Source organism: Erythrolamprus reginae, chromosome 1 (assembly GCF_031021105.1).
Source record: "Erythrolamprus reginae isolate rEryReg1 chromosome 1, rEryReg1.hap1, whole genome shotgun sequence".
Classification (NCBI taxonomy): Eukaryota; Metazoa; Chordata; class Lepidosauria; order Squamata; family Dipsadidae; genus Erythrolamprus; species Erythrolamprus reginae.
Genome location: NC_091950.1, coordinates 418,299,737 through 418,318,095, shown reverse-complemented (window position 1 = coordinate 418,318,095; position 18,359 = coordinate 418,299,737). Strand labels below are relative to the sequence as shown.

Sequence of the window (18,359 nt, the reverse complement as noted above, 5' to 3'; positions counted from 1 at the left end):
GAAAAATGTTGGGAATGTCTGCTAAGAGTACATACTCCCCAGCAGGGTCACCGAAAGTGCAATGGTCATCCCAGCTGACCTGTTCATTCAAGCATGCATCTATACTGGGCATCAGCAATACAGGAAGAAACATAGAAACATAAAAGTCTGACGGCAGAAAAAGACCTCCTGGTCCATCTAGTCTGCCCTTATACTATTTCCTGTATTTTATCTTAGGATGGATATATGTTTATCCCAGGCATGTTTAAATTCAGTTACTGTGGATTTATCTACCACGTCTGCTGGAAGTTTGTTCAAGGATCTACTACTCTTTCAGTAAAATAATATTTTCTCATGTTGCTCTTGATCTTTCCCCCAACTAACTTCAGATTGTGTCCCCTTGTTCTTGTGTTCACTTTCCTATTAAAAACACTTCCCTCATGGACCTTATTTAACCCTTTAACATATTTAAATGTTTCAATCATGTCCCCCCTTTTCCTTCTGTCCTCCAGACTATACAGATGGAGTTCATGAAGTCTTTCCTGATACGTTTTATGCTTAAGACCTTCCACCATTCTTGTAGCCCGTCTTTGGACCTGTTCAACTTTGTCAATATCTTTTCTGTAGGTGAGGTCTCCAGAACTGTTGGAAGATGCTGGAAGCAGATTATTACTTTACTGAGAATGAGAAGGGTATAAATTCATTACTGTGTGGGGAAAAGGTGATAAACTACTCCTGAATTTTCACCAAGAAAACCACATTGATAGAAATATAGTGCTGGACAATGCTAGCTCCAGATCGGATGACAGTTAACAGGCTACCGATGAAAAGTGGGACAAAGCTGGCTGAGGAATTCTGGAAGTTGAAATCCACAAATCTTTCAATTGCCACGGTTGGAGACCCCTGCTTAAAATATTAATACTGTTGTGGCTGCATTAAACTCCTTGGGATGTCTAGTTGCTAATGTTGCATTTTAGGAAAAGAAAATTAAAAGGGTAATAATAGAATTACAGCAGGAGCATGGAGTGAAAGAAGGGACTCACTGCTCACAGTCACTCATGCCCTCGAGGTTCGACTACTGTAATGCTGTCTATATGGGGCGACCTTTGAAAAGTTCAGAAACTTCAGATCCTGCAGAATGCAGCTGCGAGAGCAATCATGGGCTTCCCAAGGTATGCCCATGTTACACCAACACTCCGCAGTCTGCATTGGTTGCTGATCAATTTCCGGTCACAATTCAAAGTGTTGGTTATGACCTATAAAGCCCTTCATGGCATCGGACCAGAATATCTCCGGGACCGCCTTCTGTCGCACGAATCCCAGCAACCGGTTAGGTCCCACAGAGTTGGCCTTCTCCGGGTCCCGTTGATTAAACAATGTCGTTTGGCGGGACCCAAGAGAAGAGCCTTCTCTGTGGTGGCCCCGACCCTCTGGAACCAGCTCCCCCCAGATATCAGAGTTGCCCCCACCCTCCTTGCCTTTCGCAAGCTCCTTAAAACCCACCTCTGTCGTCAGGCATGGGGGAATTGAAATTTTCCCTTCCCCCTAGGCTTATAGAATTTATACATGGTATGCTTGTATGTATGAGTGGTTCTTTACATGGGGGTTTTTTAGATTATTTTTAATATTAGATTTGTTTACATTGTCTTTTTTATTGCTGTTAGCCGCCCCGAGTCTTCGGAGAGGGGCGGCATACAAATCTAATAAATACAAATACAAATGAACACAGAGAAAATGTCTCTATCAAGATTCTCAATCATCTAGGTCATGATTGTCACTTCAGTTCTAAACTGAAGAAGCTTCTTGGTTAAGAAGCAAAACATTTTCACAGAAAAATAAACAAGGAGGTCCAATTGCTTTTTGGAAAACCGCCTTTGGGATGAAACAGAAGTTCTGGGGAAGAAACGATGGGCTCAAGGCAGCTCTAAGAAAAATGAAGCTAATGACAACGATGAAGCACCATTGAGTAAACCAACTCTGAACAAGGAGAGGATCTGGGGATCACCCACAAATGCTCCAGACAGTTAGTTGCTCTTCTTGAGAAATAAAAAAGGAAGAAAGTGGCAGGTTTAGAGTTCTGGAAGAGCCATCTTGCTCAAATTGCAACTGGGGCCTTTAAAAGGACACTAGGTTTCATGCTTCCTTTTCCAGTCATTTTCAGGAATTGCTTGTTAACTATTTCTCAGCTTTTACAAACATTTGGGTTGACAGGTTTGATAGCACAAGGCGAGATTTCTTCAATCCTGTTCGTACTCTGTACAAGCCAGTTGGGTTTGGAATATCTAAACAAGCTAACAATGAATGTTTGTTTGTATTACAGTACTATAGATTTAAGGGGTAGTGTTGCAAATTGGCATAAGATAGGCAAATATTGGTTGCCGATCAGTTTCCGGTCACAATTCGAAGTGTTGGTTATGACCTATAAAGCCCTTCATGGCACCGGGCCAGAATATCTCAGGGACCGCCTTCTGCCGCACGAATCCCAGCGACCAGTTAGGTCCCACAGAGTGGATCTTCTCCGGGTCCCGTCAACCAAACAATGTCGTTTGGTGGGACCCAGAAGAAGAGCCTTCTCTGTGGCGGCCCCGACCCTCTGGAACCAACTCCCCCCAGAGATTAGAATTGCCCCCACCCTCCTTGCCTTTCGTAAGCTGCTTAAAACCCACCTCTGCCGCCAGGCATGGGGGAACTAAGATACACTTTCCCCCTAGGCCTTCACAATTTTATGTATGGTATGTTTGTATGTATGATTGGTTTTTATATAATGGGTTTTGAACTGTTTTTTTTTAGTATTGGATTTTGTTGTACTGTTTTACTGCTGTTGTTAGCCGCCCCGAGTCTGCGGAGAGGGGCGGCATACAAATCCAATTAATAATAATAATAATAATAATAATAATAATAATCATAATCATAATAATCATAATAATCATAATAATCATAATAATAAATTGTTTTTACTCTACCTGTCTGAACTTCTTCTGGCGAGGTCGGTGGCGTGAGAGTAACTGAGGAAATAGCTGGATCTCTTGTGGAAACAGGCACTTGATGGACACCCAAACAGCTGCTTGAACCAGCAGTGTTAGGAACAGGAATGTCTGTCTGAGGAACCAGAACGAAGCATGCTGGGTAGACCATTCGCACACCAGCTTTAAAAAAGAAGAAAAAAAGAAAACAGTGATTTATTTCACAATCCAGTTGAGTTACAGATACACTAGCGGACATCATATAGCAGAGATATTCAAACTTGGGAACTTTAATAAGACTTGTGGATTCTCACTAACAAAAACAACAAACATAATCAAACTAAGCCGTCACAATCCAAATGCCTGCTAGCTTGCAGGTACTCCTCCTTCTCCTCTCTCTTTCTCTCTCTTCTCTCTTCCTTCTTCTTTTCTTTCTTTCCTCTTTCCTTTTCTATCCCTTTTCTTTCCACGTTATTCTCGGACTATTAAATATTACAGCCATAAGATTATCCAAATAAGAATACTGAATACAAAATATTTACATATAGACAAATACTAGGAATGTGTATACAATAATATATATAAGCCGTTGTATAATATTACTGTTTACCCCCTCCCTCTCCCACATCTCTTATTTGTATTCCCATCCCCCTTTTCCCCTGTTTTCTTTCTTTTTTAATAAACTAATAAAGTATATATATATTTTAAAAAAAAGACTTGTGGATTTCAACTCTCAGAATTCTCCAGCCAGCTAAGTTATGCTGACTTGAGAATTCTGGGAGTTTAAGTCCACAAGTCTTAAAGTTGCCAAGTTTGGGGACTCCTGTTATATAAAAAGTGAATTACAGTATTATTTATTTATTTATTTATTTATTTATTTATTTATTCATTCATTCATTCATTCATTCATATTTTACTGAAAGAGTAGTAGATCCTTGGAACAAACTTCCAGCAGACGTGGTAGATAAATCCACAGTAACTGAATTTAAACATGCCTGGGATAAACATATATCCCTCCTAAGATAAAATACAGGAAATAGTATAAGGGCAGACTAGATGGACCATGAGGTCTTTTTCTGCCGTCAGACTTCTATGTTTCTATGTTTCTATTCATTTATTCGATTTTTATGCCGCCCTTCTCCTTAGACTCAGGGCGGCTTACAACATGTTAGCAATAACACTTTTTAACAGAGCTAGGCTATTGCCCCCACAATCCGGGTCCTCATTTTACCCACCTCGGAAGGATGGAAGGCTGAGTCAACCTTGAGCCGGTGATGAGATTTGAACCGCGGACCTTCAGATCTATAGTCAGCTTCAGTGGCCTGCAGTACAGCACTCTACCTGCTGCACCACCCCGGCTCATTACTTTTTTCCACATGTATGACTCCTGCAGCACCCCCAAGATCACATGAGGTGCCTGGCAACTGACATGTATTTATGATGGCTGCAATGTCATGGGGTCATTGATCATCTTTCGTGACTTTCTGACAAACAAGGGGGAAGCCAGATTCATTAAATAATCGTGTTTCAAACTGAACAACTACAGAGACTAACTTAACAATAGCAGTGATTCACTTAACAACTGTGACAAGATAGGTCATAAAACAGGGCAAAACTCACTGAACAACTGTCTTGCTTAGTAACAGAAATATTGGGCTCAATTGTGGTCATAAACCAAGAACTATCTGCATTAGTATAATATAAACACAACCAATATGGCTGGATAAATACTGTATCTCCCAAGCCATGAAAGAAGACTCTCCTGGTTAAGATCTAAAAATGGTAGGAAAATATTCAATCCAACCATCTACTCTCTCTGTGTGTGTGGGTGTGTTGGGTACTACTTACCTTTGTTACTGGTTTGGGAATGGGAGTGTGTGGGCGCACTTTGTGTGCAATGCCTCTCACATGCGTAGAAACCTTTGCACATGGGCAGAGTGTTCTTGAAGACGTCTGGGCAGACCTTCCCACTACCGCTGCTACCGCTTCACCCAAACCTGTGCAAACTGGTGGAACCCACCACTGGTATGTGTGTGTGTGTGTGTGTGTGTGTGTGTGTGTGTGTGTGTGTGTCTAAATTTCTATAGCTACCCACCCCAACCAAGTGTTTCTGGGCAGCTTACAATTCTAAAACTATAAACAATTTAAAAATAATTAATGGGACAGGGGGATCCAGAAAACAAAAAAACATACAGTAGCCAATTTTGTTATACAGTACTTGGGTTTCATAGAAACATAGAAGATTGACGGCAGAAAAAGACCTCATGGTCCATCTAGTCTGCCCTTATACTATTTCCTGTATTTTATCTTACAATGGATATATGTTTATCTCAGGCATGTTTCAATTCAGTGACTGTGGATTTACCACCCACGTCTGCTGGAAGTTTGTTCCAAGGATCTACTACTCTTTCAGTAAAATAATATTTTCTCACGTTGCTTTTGATCTTCGGAGAGGGGCGGCATACAAATCCAAATAATAAATAAATAAATAAATAAATCTTTCCCCCAACTAACTTCAGATTGTGCCCCCTTGTTCTTGTGTTCACTTTCCTATTAAAAACACTTCCCTCCTGGACCTTATTTAACCCTTTAACATATTTAAATGTTTCGATCATGTCCCCCCTTTTCCTTCTGTCCTCCAGACTATACAGATTGAGTTCATGAAGTCTTTCCTGATACGTTTTATACGTTTCCTGGGAATAGAGAGAAAGTTTGGGACTTTTTTTCCTTTCTTTTTCCTTTTTCTTTTTTAAAGTTGCATTTAAAGCGACCTACTACAAGATTCTGGGTGTTTCCCTGCAACTGTAGGAAAGTACATTGGGTGTTCATTCTCTAGTTATCACTCCTAGTTTCAGCCAAACCAGAGTGAGACTTGGCCTAGATCGCATGAAGCAAATATACATTTTAGACAACGTGTGGTGACTAAGCAGACAACAGAGGAAGCTGTACGAGAACAGCGTCCTCACAGTAAAATCACATGCTCCCCACACACCCCATCTCTGATTTCTTGCTTTCCATTTCAAAAAAATGTGCAATAACATTGCGCCCATGTGCACTATTAACTACAAGCTGTGGGATATAGGACTTTAGAAATTTTTCTTTCCTCCGAATCACAGACAGCCAAGGAACAGTTTGGAAAATTAAATTACTGGCTTCTCCATTTAAGTTCAGTAATGCATAGTACGCGGTTTTCTTCAGCTATGAAACCTGAAACTACCTCTGTTCTCACATATAAATCCTTGAGGAGCTCTCTCATTTTGTCTCTGTCTCGATTATCTTCAGAGCAGCGCTAAGCTAAAAGCATGTTCCTTGTCAGTGATGTAATATAATTTATCTACTTTTTTCTGTTCCTCCACCAAAGCAATAAAGCTTTTTAAAAAAAACATCTGGGCTGTAAATCCTACTCTAGTTGGGTCCAAAATAATGCCACTCTACTGTACCAAGCTACTTAAATTTTAATCCATCTCACTGTCATCTTTTTTTAAAAAGTTGCATTGTACCAAGCAAGCCCAGTGTGGCTGACAACTGTTCTGACATCCAAAGAACAGGAAGATTATTCGAGGCAAGACTTCAGATAAGTAAATCTTGATAGTTAATCAAAGCTAAACAAGGACTTTCTTAAATTACTTACATCCTACTTCTATCGTGTTTTTCTTTCCCCCTCTGGAACTCAGAAAGCTATAAAGAGTTCTCCTGGATAATTTTATACTCCCAAGAACCTTATAATAATAATAATTTAATTATAATAATTTAATAGACTTGTATGCCACCCCTCTCCGAAGACTCGGGGTGGCTCACAACAACAATGGAACAATACAGATATAAGAGTGAGTGAATGTTTGACTCTATTTACATCAGCTGCTCAGAATTTAAATATAGTTCCAAATAAACAACCAACCAAACGACCAACTGACCACACTTGCACACAAGACATTTATAAGCTAAGGAGAATAGGTCAAGAAAATCCTGCTGATGTTACCTAGTCTGGTAATGAAACGTTCAGAAACTAAATTGAAACAAGCTTGGAGAGCAAAACAACTGCCAAAATCTAAAATCCGAGCTACCAGTATTTCCTATTATTTCTATTTAGAACTTTGTAACCTAACACAGGTAGTCCTTGACTTATGACTAACAATTGAAGTGAAGATTTCCATTGCTGAATAGGACAAGTATCATGCCGCTCCGAGTCTCCGGAGAGGGGTGGCATACAAATCTAAATAATTAATTAATTAATCAATAAAATAATCGCTGTAGCAGTTAAGTTAGTAACATGGTTATGAAGTGAATCTGACTTCCCCCTTGATTTTGCTTGTCGTCAAAGGGGATTGTGTGACTCCGGGGCACAGCAACCATCATAAATACATGCCAGTTGCCAAGCATCTGAATTGTGATCGTGTGACCGTGGGGATTAGCAATGGTCGTTAAGTGTGAAAAATGGTCAAAAGTCACTTTTTTTCAGAATCAGTGCAACGTCAAATGTTCCCTAAATGAGTGATTGCATTTACCTGCATGTGTTAAAATATGGTTTTATTTACCCAGACTATAAACAAATATACTGTAAAGCAATATTCTACCTAGCAGTGGTTCTCAATTTGTGGTCTACGGACCCCTAGGGGGCCCAATTATTGTCATGGGGGGGCTCTATTCACCCCCACCTCCAGGCATGTATGCACGACCCCTTCTGATGGCCATTCTGAAAAATCCTTTCTTAGTGCGTATTTAGAAGTCAAGAGGAACATACGTGGCAAATTTCAGGTTTGTAGGCTTTATGGTTCTGGAGATTTTGTGATTACGGTGCGAGTGGTTTTCACTGATGTATATAGAGAGATAACTTTGGTAAGCAGCAAAGCTAATTATCGTATTTCATAATTCTGGTAAGCTTAACGTTACAAATAAATTATTTAAATAGGTTTCCATAGAATGTATATTTACAAGCTTTTTCCCCCCGTTGGCAATTTCATCCAGATGTTTGCTGTGTGAGTTATGAATTTTATTAATAAAAATATTTTCTTCACTGGGGGAAGTAATTTTTCTTCTGGGTGCAGAGCCTTACTCTCTGGCCGTTTATTTCGGAATTCATTTGTGACCTTCCCACCTGACTTCTGTCAAACAAAAGAATTTGCTTAACAGCTGCACGATTCACTGAACAACTGCCATGATTTGCTTAACAACCATGGCAAAAATGTTGTTAAATTGGATAGGACTCACTTAAGAACCACTTGGCTTTATTATTTATGTATTTATTTATTATTTAGATTTGAATGCCGCCCCTCTCCTCAGATTCGGGGCGGCTCACAGCAAGATACAACAATTCATGACAAATCTAAATATAATTTAAAATATTTAAAAAAACCCTTTAACTAAACAAACATACACACAAACATACCATGCATAAATTGTACATGCCCGGGGGAGGTGATTCAGTTCCCCCATGCCTGACGACAAAGGTGGGTTTTAAGGAGTTTACGAAAGGCAGGGAGAGTAGGGGCAGTTCTAATCTCTGGGGGGGAGTTGGTTCCAGAGAGTCGGGGCTGCCACAGAGAAGGCTCTTCCCCTGGGGCCCGCCAACCGACATTGTTTAGTTGACGGGACCCGGAGAAGGCCCACTCTGTGGGACCTAATCGGTCACTGGGATTCGTGCGGCAGAAGGCGGTCTCGGAGATATTCTGGTCCAGTGCCAGGCTTACCAATGGAAATTCTGATCTCAATTGAGATTGTAACTCGAGGTGTACCTGTACATCTCAATTTTAACAAGGCTAGGCCTCTTAAATTTACGGGATCGTCTCCTGCCGTATATCTCCCAGAAACCAATAAGATCACACAGAGTTGGCCTTCCCAGGGCCCTGTCGACTAAGCAATGCACATTGCTGGGGCTGCGAGAGAGGGCCTTCTCTGTGGCCGCCCCAACTCCCCCCCCCCCCAATGTCTGTACTTCTCTCACACTGTTGGCCTTCTGAAAGGCTAGGAAGACCTGGCTTTGACGACAAGCCTGGGGGCTATGAATTTACATATCTCATAGCCAAATCGCATTGAATGGTATGTTGTGTTGATTGGATTGCTGAGTTGTGAATTTTTACTGGAGTTATTGTTTTAATTTATATTGGACTTCTTTTTATTGTTAACTGTATTTTTATATTTTGTTGTAAGCTGCTCTGAGTCCTGTGGGATTGGGCAGCATAGAAGTTGAATAAATAAACAAATAAATTTCAAAAATATGTGTTTTTCAGACAATGCCAATGAACAAAACAAATATTTATTGTCATAATAATGCAATCAAGTAGTCATTAGGATTAAATAACAATATTTAACAGTAAAAATGAAATTAAAATACTGGTCCTCTTTTAGAGTTTCTTCTTTCTTCCTATATTTATATTAGGGGGGGAAATTGAATCATCTATGTGAATAGTTTGTTTTACATTCCATAACTGGAATCAACTGACATCGAGTTCCCTTTGTAAAAGACTTGCCTGAATAGCTATTTTAGACTTACGTTAATTTGCACAATTCTATTGTATTGCTTTCTATTTTACAGTTTGCTCCTCATTCTTATTGTGCTCTTTTCTGGCAAAGCCTTTAAGTTCTCCTAATACTACCTTTAAAGCTTTCTAATTCCAGTTAAAATTAAAAAAACATATTATAAACTCAGAGCCCAGGGATTTATTTATACAACAAAGAGTAATGTAGTGTGTAATTAATTTATTATTGCACAAGCTTTCATGAATTACATATCCATGCAAGTAAGCAGGTAGGGACAAAATAACTGCTATTTTCAGTAGGCAATTAACAGCTCTTAAATCAGTGTGTTTATGACACAATTCCTGACTAAGAAAGCTCCAGAGAAGAGGCAGGTAAGTAACAGCATGTTGTGTGTCCTCATGATGGATTGCAAGTCGCCCAACAGCTATTTCCAAGCAAGTTTCTGCTTCAGAATACAGGAAATATGTAATCTGATATTTTTTTAAAGAAATTGAAAACTCAAGTGCTTTATTGGACAGACCTCTATAACAGACAAACCTCTATAACTCCTCTGTTGAAGTTACAAGTAGTCCTTGACTTATGACTGGCCGCTTAGTGACCATTTATAGTTACAAGAGACACCCCCCCCAAACCTGGTTTCAAAATTCTGATGGCAGTAGCCACCGGTGACCCATGGTTGGCATTATCTTCCAGTTTTCAGCACAAAACGCCCCATGGGAAACAATGGATTCACTTTACGACCACTGCATTCATTTAATGACTGCCACAAGAAAAAGCCGTGACTTAACAACTCTTATGGGAAAGCCCTATTGCAGTCATAAATTGAGGATTACATGGATTATATTTCTGAATCATAGAAATATAGAAACAAAGAAGACTGACGGCAGAAAAAGACCTCATGGTCCATCTAGTCTGCCCTTATACTATTTCCTGTATTTTATCTTACAATGGATATATGTTTATCCCAGGCATGTTTAAATTCAGTTACTGTGGATTTACCAACCATGTCTGCTGGAAGTTTGTTCCAAGGATCTACTACTCTTTCAGTAAAATAATATTTTCTCATGTTGCTTTTGATCTTTCCCCCAACTAACTTCAGATTGTGTCCCCTTGTTCTTGTGTTCACTTTCCTTTTAAAAACACTTCCCTCCTGAACCTTATTTAACCCTTTAACATATTTAAATGTTTTGATCATGTCCCCCCTTTCCCTTCTGTCCTCCAGACTATACCGATTGAGTTCATGAAGTCTTTCCTGATACGTTTTATGCTTAAGACCTTCCACCATTCTTGTAGCCTGTCTTTGGACCCATTCAATTTTGTCAATATCCTTGCTTCTTAATAACCTTAATTGCTGCAAAAATCCCCATTGACGTAACTTTCTTAGATATAGACTATGATAATTTCCTCACTCCTGGCAGGACATTTGACATTGTTTTATAACTAAGCAGTAATCCACAACTTAAAACCACAATTGAGCCCAAACTTTCTGTTGCTAAGTGAGACATTTGTGAGTGAGTTTCCCCCCATTTAATGAAGTTGTTAAGTGAATCATGAGGGAAGTTTAAGTTAGTAACATGGGGAAAGTTATATGACTGGATGGAACATTAAAAAATAAATAAATATTAATACTTAGTTATTTTGGGGAAAGATAAATATGAAAATTGAATTAAAATATTGTTAGCCAGATGGCAAGATACAAATTGGTGGTAGCACTATATAATGATACGACACATTTACTTATTGATAAGAATTTAAACATATAGAATTTTCTAATATAATTTATGTGATATATGGTAAGAAGTATTCTTTCTATTTTAGATATATAGAGAACCTCTAGTAATTATATGATAAATTGATACTGGATTAATTAATTTAATGCAGAAATGAAAGTTTGAATTAAGATTGGTATAATAGAGAGTTTGATATTGTTTATACTCATGTAATTTTCTAGTGCAAGGTGGGAAAAAGATTGTTATTTTGAGGTTTTTCATTTGCTAATGTTGTATAAGTTCTATAGGTTTTTTTTAAATGGAAGAAAGATAAGCCTCCATTGAATGATTAACAGAAAAAGAAAAAAATGTTTTATTCTAAGCATGGTTTTAGTGTTTGTATTTATGTATTGTTTTTATTTTATGTTGGAGAAAAATAAAATTTGTATTTTAAAAAAAAGTTAGTAACACGGTGGTGAAGTAAATCTGGTTTCTGCATTGACTTTGTTTTTCAGAAGGCCTCAAAAGAGGATCACATTACTGAAAGAGTAGTAGATCCTTGGAACAAACTTCCAGCAGACGTGGTAGATAAATCCACAGTAACTGAATTTAAACATGCCTGGGATAAACATATATCCCTCCTAAGATAAAATACAGAAAATAGTATAAGGGCAGACTAGATGGACCATGAGGTCTTTTTCTGCCGTCAGACTTCTATGTTTCTATGTTTCTATGACCCACCCACCCCTGGGACGCTGTGACCGTCATAAATATTATAAGTCATTTGCCGAGCCCCTGGATTTTGATCACATGTCCATGGGGATACTGTAACAGTTGTAATTGTGAAAAATGATAATTAGTCATTCTTCAATTCTGTTGTAACTTCCAATGGTCACTAAAAAAATGCTGTAACCTGAGGACTACAGGCAACTACCATGTTTCCCTGAAAATAAGGGAAATTTGTCACCTTGGTTCAGCCATGAATGACTGAAAGAATGCATGGTTTTTTATGGGGTATCAAATGTACCTTTATATTGCTTTTTACTCTTGTTATGATCGTAATCTATATTTAGATTAGATTAGATTTATTGGATTTATATGCCGCCCCTCTCCGCAGACTCGGGGCGGCTCACAACAATGGTAAAAACAGTACATAGTAACAAATCTAATATTTAGCAATCTAAATTACAGTTTTAGGTTAAAAAGTCCACAAAACAAAACCCCAATATATAAAAAAGAAGCACACAATCAATCATACACCAAAACTACATGGGCAAGGGGGAGATGTTTCAATTGCCCCATGCCTGACGGCAGAGGTGGGTTTTAAGGAGTTTACGAAAGGCAAGGAAGGTGGGGGAAATCCTAATCTCTGGGGGGAGCTTGTTCCAGAGGGTCAGAGCCACCACAGAGAAGGCTCTTCCCCTGGGTCCCACCAGACGACATTGTTTAGTCGACGGGACCCGGAGAAGGCCAACTCTGTGGGACCTAACCGGTCGCTGGGATTCGTGCAGCAGAAGGCGGTCCCGGAGATATTCTGGTCCGATGCCATGAAGGGCTTTATAGGTGAATTGTGACCAGAAACTGATCGTCAACCAATGCAGACTGCCGAGTGTTGGAGTAACATGGGCATACTTAGAGAAGCCCATGATTGCTCTCGCAGCTGCATTCTGCATGATCTGGAGTTTCCGAACATTTATATATTGTTTTATTATTGTCAGCCACCCAGAGTCCATTTGGAACTGGGTAGCATATAAATATTACTAATAAATAAATAATAAATAAATAAATAAATAATAAATAAAATAAGACCCTGTCTTATTTTAATTATTTTGCTACCAAAAAAGGCACTAGGTCTTTTGGGGGGGGGGGGGGATGTTGTTCACTAACTCATATCACTTGCACACATCGTCCCCGACCTCCTTTTTCGCTGTCAGAGGGATTCAGGAACTTCTGCGGGCAGTAAGTCTTCCCCGAAGACCTCTGCAGCCGATAACAGAGCTCTGGATTGATCTAGAGAAGTGTTATCGGCTGCAGAAGCCTTCAGGAAAGTCTTGCCAGCTGCAGAAGAAATGGGCCGTCAAAACAGATGTCGGGGTGAGCAGGGCCTGGCTGCAACCATCCAAAGGTTAAGTAGGGCAGTCCCACCCACTCCTCATTCCCACCCTAACTTAATTTTTACCCATGCACCCTGGAGTGGGTGGGGTCTTAATTAGGGATGATTTTGGGGGGAAGGACCTATACTGGGTGCACTTGGAAAAATCAAGCTAGGACCTTCAGAGTAGGTCGTATTTTCGGGAAAACACGGCATTCAAATATAGGTTCATTTTTGGAAAACATTTTTAAAAGGCCATACCAACAAGGACCTCCACAGCAGCTAGAGAGTCGTCTTCCCAATCCATCTCCTCCTGCTTTTCTTCCAGTCCTTCTTTCAAGTTGGACGTGATTGGATAGAACTGCTTCCATTCGCCAATCAGCTTCTTCGTAGCGGAGTCTGACAGCTTGAACGATTGCCCCGTGAGTGTACCATTTAATCCAAAAGGACTCAGAATAACTAGACGTTGGAATGACAGACAGAGAGAGAGAGAGAGAGAAAAAAGAATCTCACATTAGAGCTGCAATAATTAACCTCGGATCGTATGTCCAAAGACTGCTGATGGAATCATGATGGTTCTCTCCAGTGAAAACTTCCTCGGGACTATCTCACTGAAATATCTATTTTTGGAGGCATGCCAAACAGTATTTCCCCCCCGAAGGGCTGCATATAATTCTTATTAAAATGGCTTTCAGCAGCTAAAGTTGAGCATCGAAGAGAGGCTTAAGAGTGAACATTCCCTTTTGGAATATTTATACAAAGGAGTATCATTACCTAAGCCTGCAAAAGAGGACAGGATAAAAATGCCAGTATAATTACGCGATTGCAAAAGATACTGGTTGTAGAGCCAGTTCTCTCTTTGACTAACGTCATCGTCTCAAAAACAGAAGAGAGTTTGATAATAATGTAGGTCCTATCACCACTTTCCACAAGCCGTTTTGGGAAATTAAGAGAATGAGAGGTAGTCCTTGACCGCAACTGAGCCCAAACTTTCTGTTGTTAATTGAGACAGTTGTTAAGTGAGTTTGCCTTATTTTACAAACTTTCCTGCCACGGTTGTTAAGTGAATCACTGAAATTGTTAAAGTTAGAAACATGATTGTTAAGGGAATCGGACTTCCCTCTTGATTCTGCTTGTCAGAAGGTCACAAATGGGGATCACGTGGCTTCAGAACCCTGCAACCCAGAACCCTGCAACCGTCATAAATAAGACGGAGTGGCTGTGGGTTTTGCCTCCCAAGGACAATTCCATCTGTCCATCCATCACCCTGGGGGGGGAATCATTGACCACCTCAGAGAGGGTCTGCAACTTGGGCATCCTCCTCGATCCACAGCTCACATTAGAGAAACACCTTTCAGTTGTGGCGAGGGGGGCGTTTGCCCAGGTTCGCCTGGTGCACCAGTTGCGGCGCTATCTGGACCGGGACTCACTGCTCACGGTCACTCATGCCCTCATCACCTCGAGGCTCGACTACTGTAACGTTCTCTACATGGGGCTACCTTTGAAAAGTGTTCGGAAACTTCAGATCATGCAGAATGCAGCTGCGAGAGCAATCATGGGCTTCCCTAAATATGCCCATGTCACACCAACATTGGTTGCCAATCAGTTTCCGGTCACAATTCAAAGTGTTGGTTATGACCTATAAAGCCCTTCATGTGACCGGGCCAGTTTATCTCAGGGACCGCCTTCTGCCGCACGAATCCCAGCGACCAGTTAGGTCCCACAGAGTGGGCCTTCTCCGGGTCCTGTCAACTAAACAATTTCGGTTGGCGGGGCCCAGGGGAAGAGCCTTCTCTGTGGTGGCCCCGACCCTCTGGTACCAACTCCCCCCAGAGATTAGAATAGCCCCCACCCTCCTTGCCTTTCGTAAGCTCCTCAAAACCCACCTCTGCCATCAGGCATGGGGGAATTGAGATAATCTTTCCCCCTAGGCTTCTACAATTTATGCATGGTATGTTTGTATGTATGATTGGTTTTATAACAAGGGTTTTTAGCTGTTGTAGTATTGGATTTTTACATTCTGTTTTTTGTCACTGTTGTTAGCCGCCCCGACTCTACGGAGAGGGGCGGCATACAAATCCAATAAATAAATAATAAATAAATAAATATTAATCAGTTGTCAAACATCTGAATTTTGAATTTTGATCACGTGACCACTGGGATGCTGCAATGGTTGCAAGTGTAAAAATGGTCATTTTTTTCAGTGCCATTGTAACTTTGAACAGTCACCACAAGAACATCTATTAAGTTGAAGATTACTCATACATGCTGTAAATATCCAAGTTGTGATCGCGTGACCATCAAGATGCTGTAATGGTCATAAGTACAAGGACCAGTCACAAGTGCAAGCACTGGTCATAAAGATTTTTTTTTCCAGTGCCATTGTAAGTTTAAATGGTCACTAAATAAATGTTGGGAAGTCAAAGGCTACTTGCGCTAATTTGTCCCGTCTATTAGAGATGTCACTTCCCCTGATCCCAAACATTTTAAACATGGCTCACACTACTTTATTTAACCCTTTCATGAACATTTGGATGTTTTTAAAAGTCACTGAATTTATTTGCAAATGCAACTATAATTTGTGAGCAAAAAATCATTATTAATGCAACTTTCCAAATTTCAGACCAAAAAAAAAGAGAGAGAGATTGAACCACGTTTAATGTTGATATGCAAGGAAAGAACAGGATAAGAAAACAAGTTTGTGTCCACTCGGTGGTGCAGTGGTTAGAGCACAGTACTGCAAGCTACTTCTGCTGATCACCGGCTTACTGGCTACCAGCAGTTTGGCAGATCAAATCTCAGTAGGCTCAAGGTTGACTTAGCCTCCCATCCTTTCAAAGTCAGTAAAATGAGGATCCAGATTGTTGGGGGCAATATGCTTACCCTTTGTAAACCGCTTAAAGAGGGCTGTAAAAGACCTTGGAATACTAATATCGAATGACCTAAGTGCTAAAGCCCACTGCAACAATATCGCCAAAAAAGCTTCTAGAGTTGTTAACCTGATCCTACGCAGCTTCTGCTCAGGCAATCTCACACTGCTCACAAGAGCCTACAAAACTTTTGCCAGACCCATCCTAGACTACTGCTCATCTGTCTGGAACCCATACCACATATCAGACATCAACACCCTTGAAAATGTCCAAAAATACTTCACCAGAAGAGCCCTTCACTCCTCCACTCGAAACAGAATATCCTACGAAAATAGACTAACAATCCTGGACCTAGAAAGCCTAGAACTACGGCGCCTAAAACATGACTTGAGTATTGCCCACAAGATCATATGCTGCAACGTCCTACCGGTCAATGACTACTTCAGCTTCAACCGCAATAACACAAGAGCATGCAACAGATTCAAACTTAATACAAACCACTCCAAACTTGACTGTAAAAAATATGATTTCAACAATCGAGTTATCGAAGCGTGGACCTCATTACCGGACTCAATTGTGTCAACCCCTAACCCCCAACATTTCTCCCTTAGACTCTCCACGATTGACCTCTCCAGGTTCCTAAGAGGCCAGTAAGGGGCGTACATAAGTGCACTGGTGTGCCTTTCGTCCCCTGTCCAATTATCTTTCCTTTCTTTCACCTATCTTATATATTCTCTCCCTTTCATATATCCTCTCCTCTAAGTTCACTTTCACCCTCTTTTATATTACCACATGTCTATTTTCTTCCTATGTATTTGTGTATTGGACAAATGAATAAATAAAAAAAAAGATAAAGCACTGTGAAGCGGTATATAAGTCTAAATATTACTACTATTAGTTTTTAACTCCAAATCGTGGTTTAGTATTATTGATAAATCACTTAATTCTGACAAGATCTGAAACTAGTATAAAAAATTAATATCTCAGGAATTCATAACCGAATGTCCTATTTGTATTTAGAAGGAAAGCTGAGTTTCAATAAAGAGCTACTGATTACTGGCAATTTCAGGACAAGGACTTATTGTCCCTCATTAAAATGTATGTGTACTAAAACAGTATGTTATATAAAAATCATGTTCCATAACAACAGCTAGAAATTAATCCTTCTGAACATCCGACACAGAAACTCATTAAAACAAATCAAGAATGGAAACAATATTCTGGTATACCATGTGGTAATTTTAAAAATAAAAAAATAAGAAAAAGAACAAAAATAATATACTGAAGTCAATACTACAGGATGCTATAAAGTCAGAGTTCAATTTTATTTTCATAAATGAAGGACAGCCTAATAATAAAAGGGTGGTCTCTGAAAGTACATTAACCAATGTTAGGAAATATACATTTCAATAGATAGAACACTTCACATAGATACAGTGGAAAAGTTGCTAAACACGTTTTTCTAAGAAGAACTGGTTAAAAATATGTTCAAAATCACTTTAGAAGTAAGACTGAGCCCGTTATCAAGACCTTCTGGCTGTTAATGTAAATTCCAACAATAATATTCAAGATTCTCAACACAAACAAAAAATCATTATGGTTTTACTTACAGTGGTATCTCTACCTAAGAACACCTCTACTTACGAACTTTTCTAGATAAGAACCGGGTGTTCAAGATTTTTTTTGTCTCGACAAGAACTGTAACCAGAAAAGGCAGGGAGAAGCCTCCATGGGGCCTCTCTAGGAATCTCCTGGGAGGAAACAGGGCCTTCACCCTCCCTGTGGTTTCCCCAATCGCATGCATTATTTGCTTTTACATTGATTCCTATGGGAAAAATTGTTTCTTCTTACAAACTTTTCTACTTAAGTACCTGGTCAAGGAACAAATAAAGTTGTTAAGTAGAGGTACCAATGTACAGTGGAACCCCGACATAAGAGCTGCTCTACTTAAGAGCAACTCGAGATAAGAGCTGGGAGGGGAGAGATATTTTTGTTCTACTTACAAGCCCAAATTCGAGATACAAGCGCCAAGGAGCTGTCTCCTGAAGCCAAACGCTAACTTCCGCGTTCGGCTTCAGGAGACAGCTGCGAAGCGGCGCGCGTGTTTTAAAAGGTTGCAGCCGGCCTGGGGGGCTCGGGGGGGTGCTTGCAGCTTTCTTTCTTGCTCTTTTTCTTTCTCTCTTTTACCTTCCCTTCCTCTATTTCTTCTTTTCTTTCTCCTTCCCACCTTCTTCCCTCCCTCCCTCCCTTCACTCATTCCTCTCTTACT

The 18,359-nt window shown here is 40.0% G+C and overlaps 1 protein-coding gene across 5 annotated transcripts in view; it reads right to left on the bottom strand.

Moving 5' to 3' along the window:
• The window catches only part of MED13 (mediator complex subunit 13), a 246,874-nt gene that overhangs the window by 124,810 nt on the left and 103,705 nt on the right, over nt 1-18,359 (bottom strand). For all 5 annotated transcript variants that reach the window (XR_011557594.1, XR_011557595.1, XM_070735377.1 and 2 more), the window contains exons 5-6: nt 13,482-13,679; nt 2,943-3,125 (exon numbers count right to left, since the gene is read on the bottom strand). Coding sequence is in view for 3 of the 5 variants with exons in the window: in XM_070735377.1 (XP_070591478.1) it covers nt 2,943-3,125; nt 13,482-13,679 (381 nt within the window). In the remaining 2 variants the exon portion in view is untranslated. The remainder of the gene's footprint in view (nt 1-2,942; nt 3,126-13,481; nt 13,680-18,359) is intronic.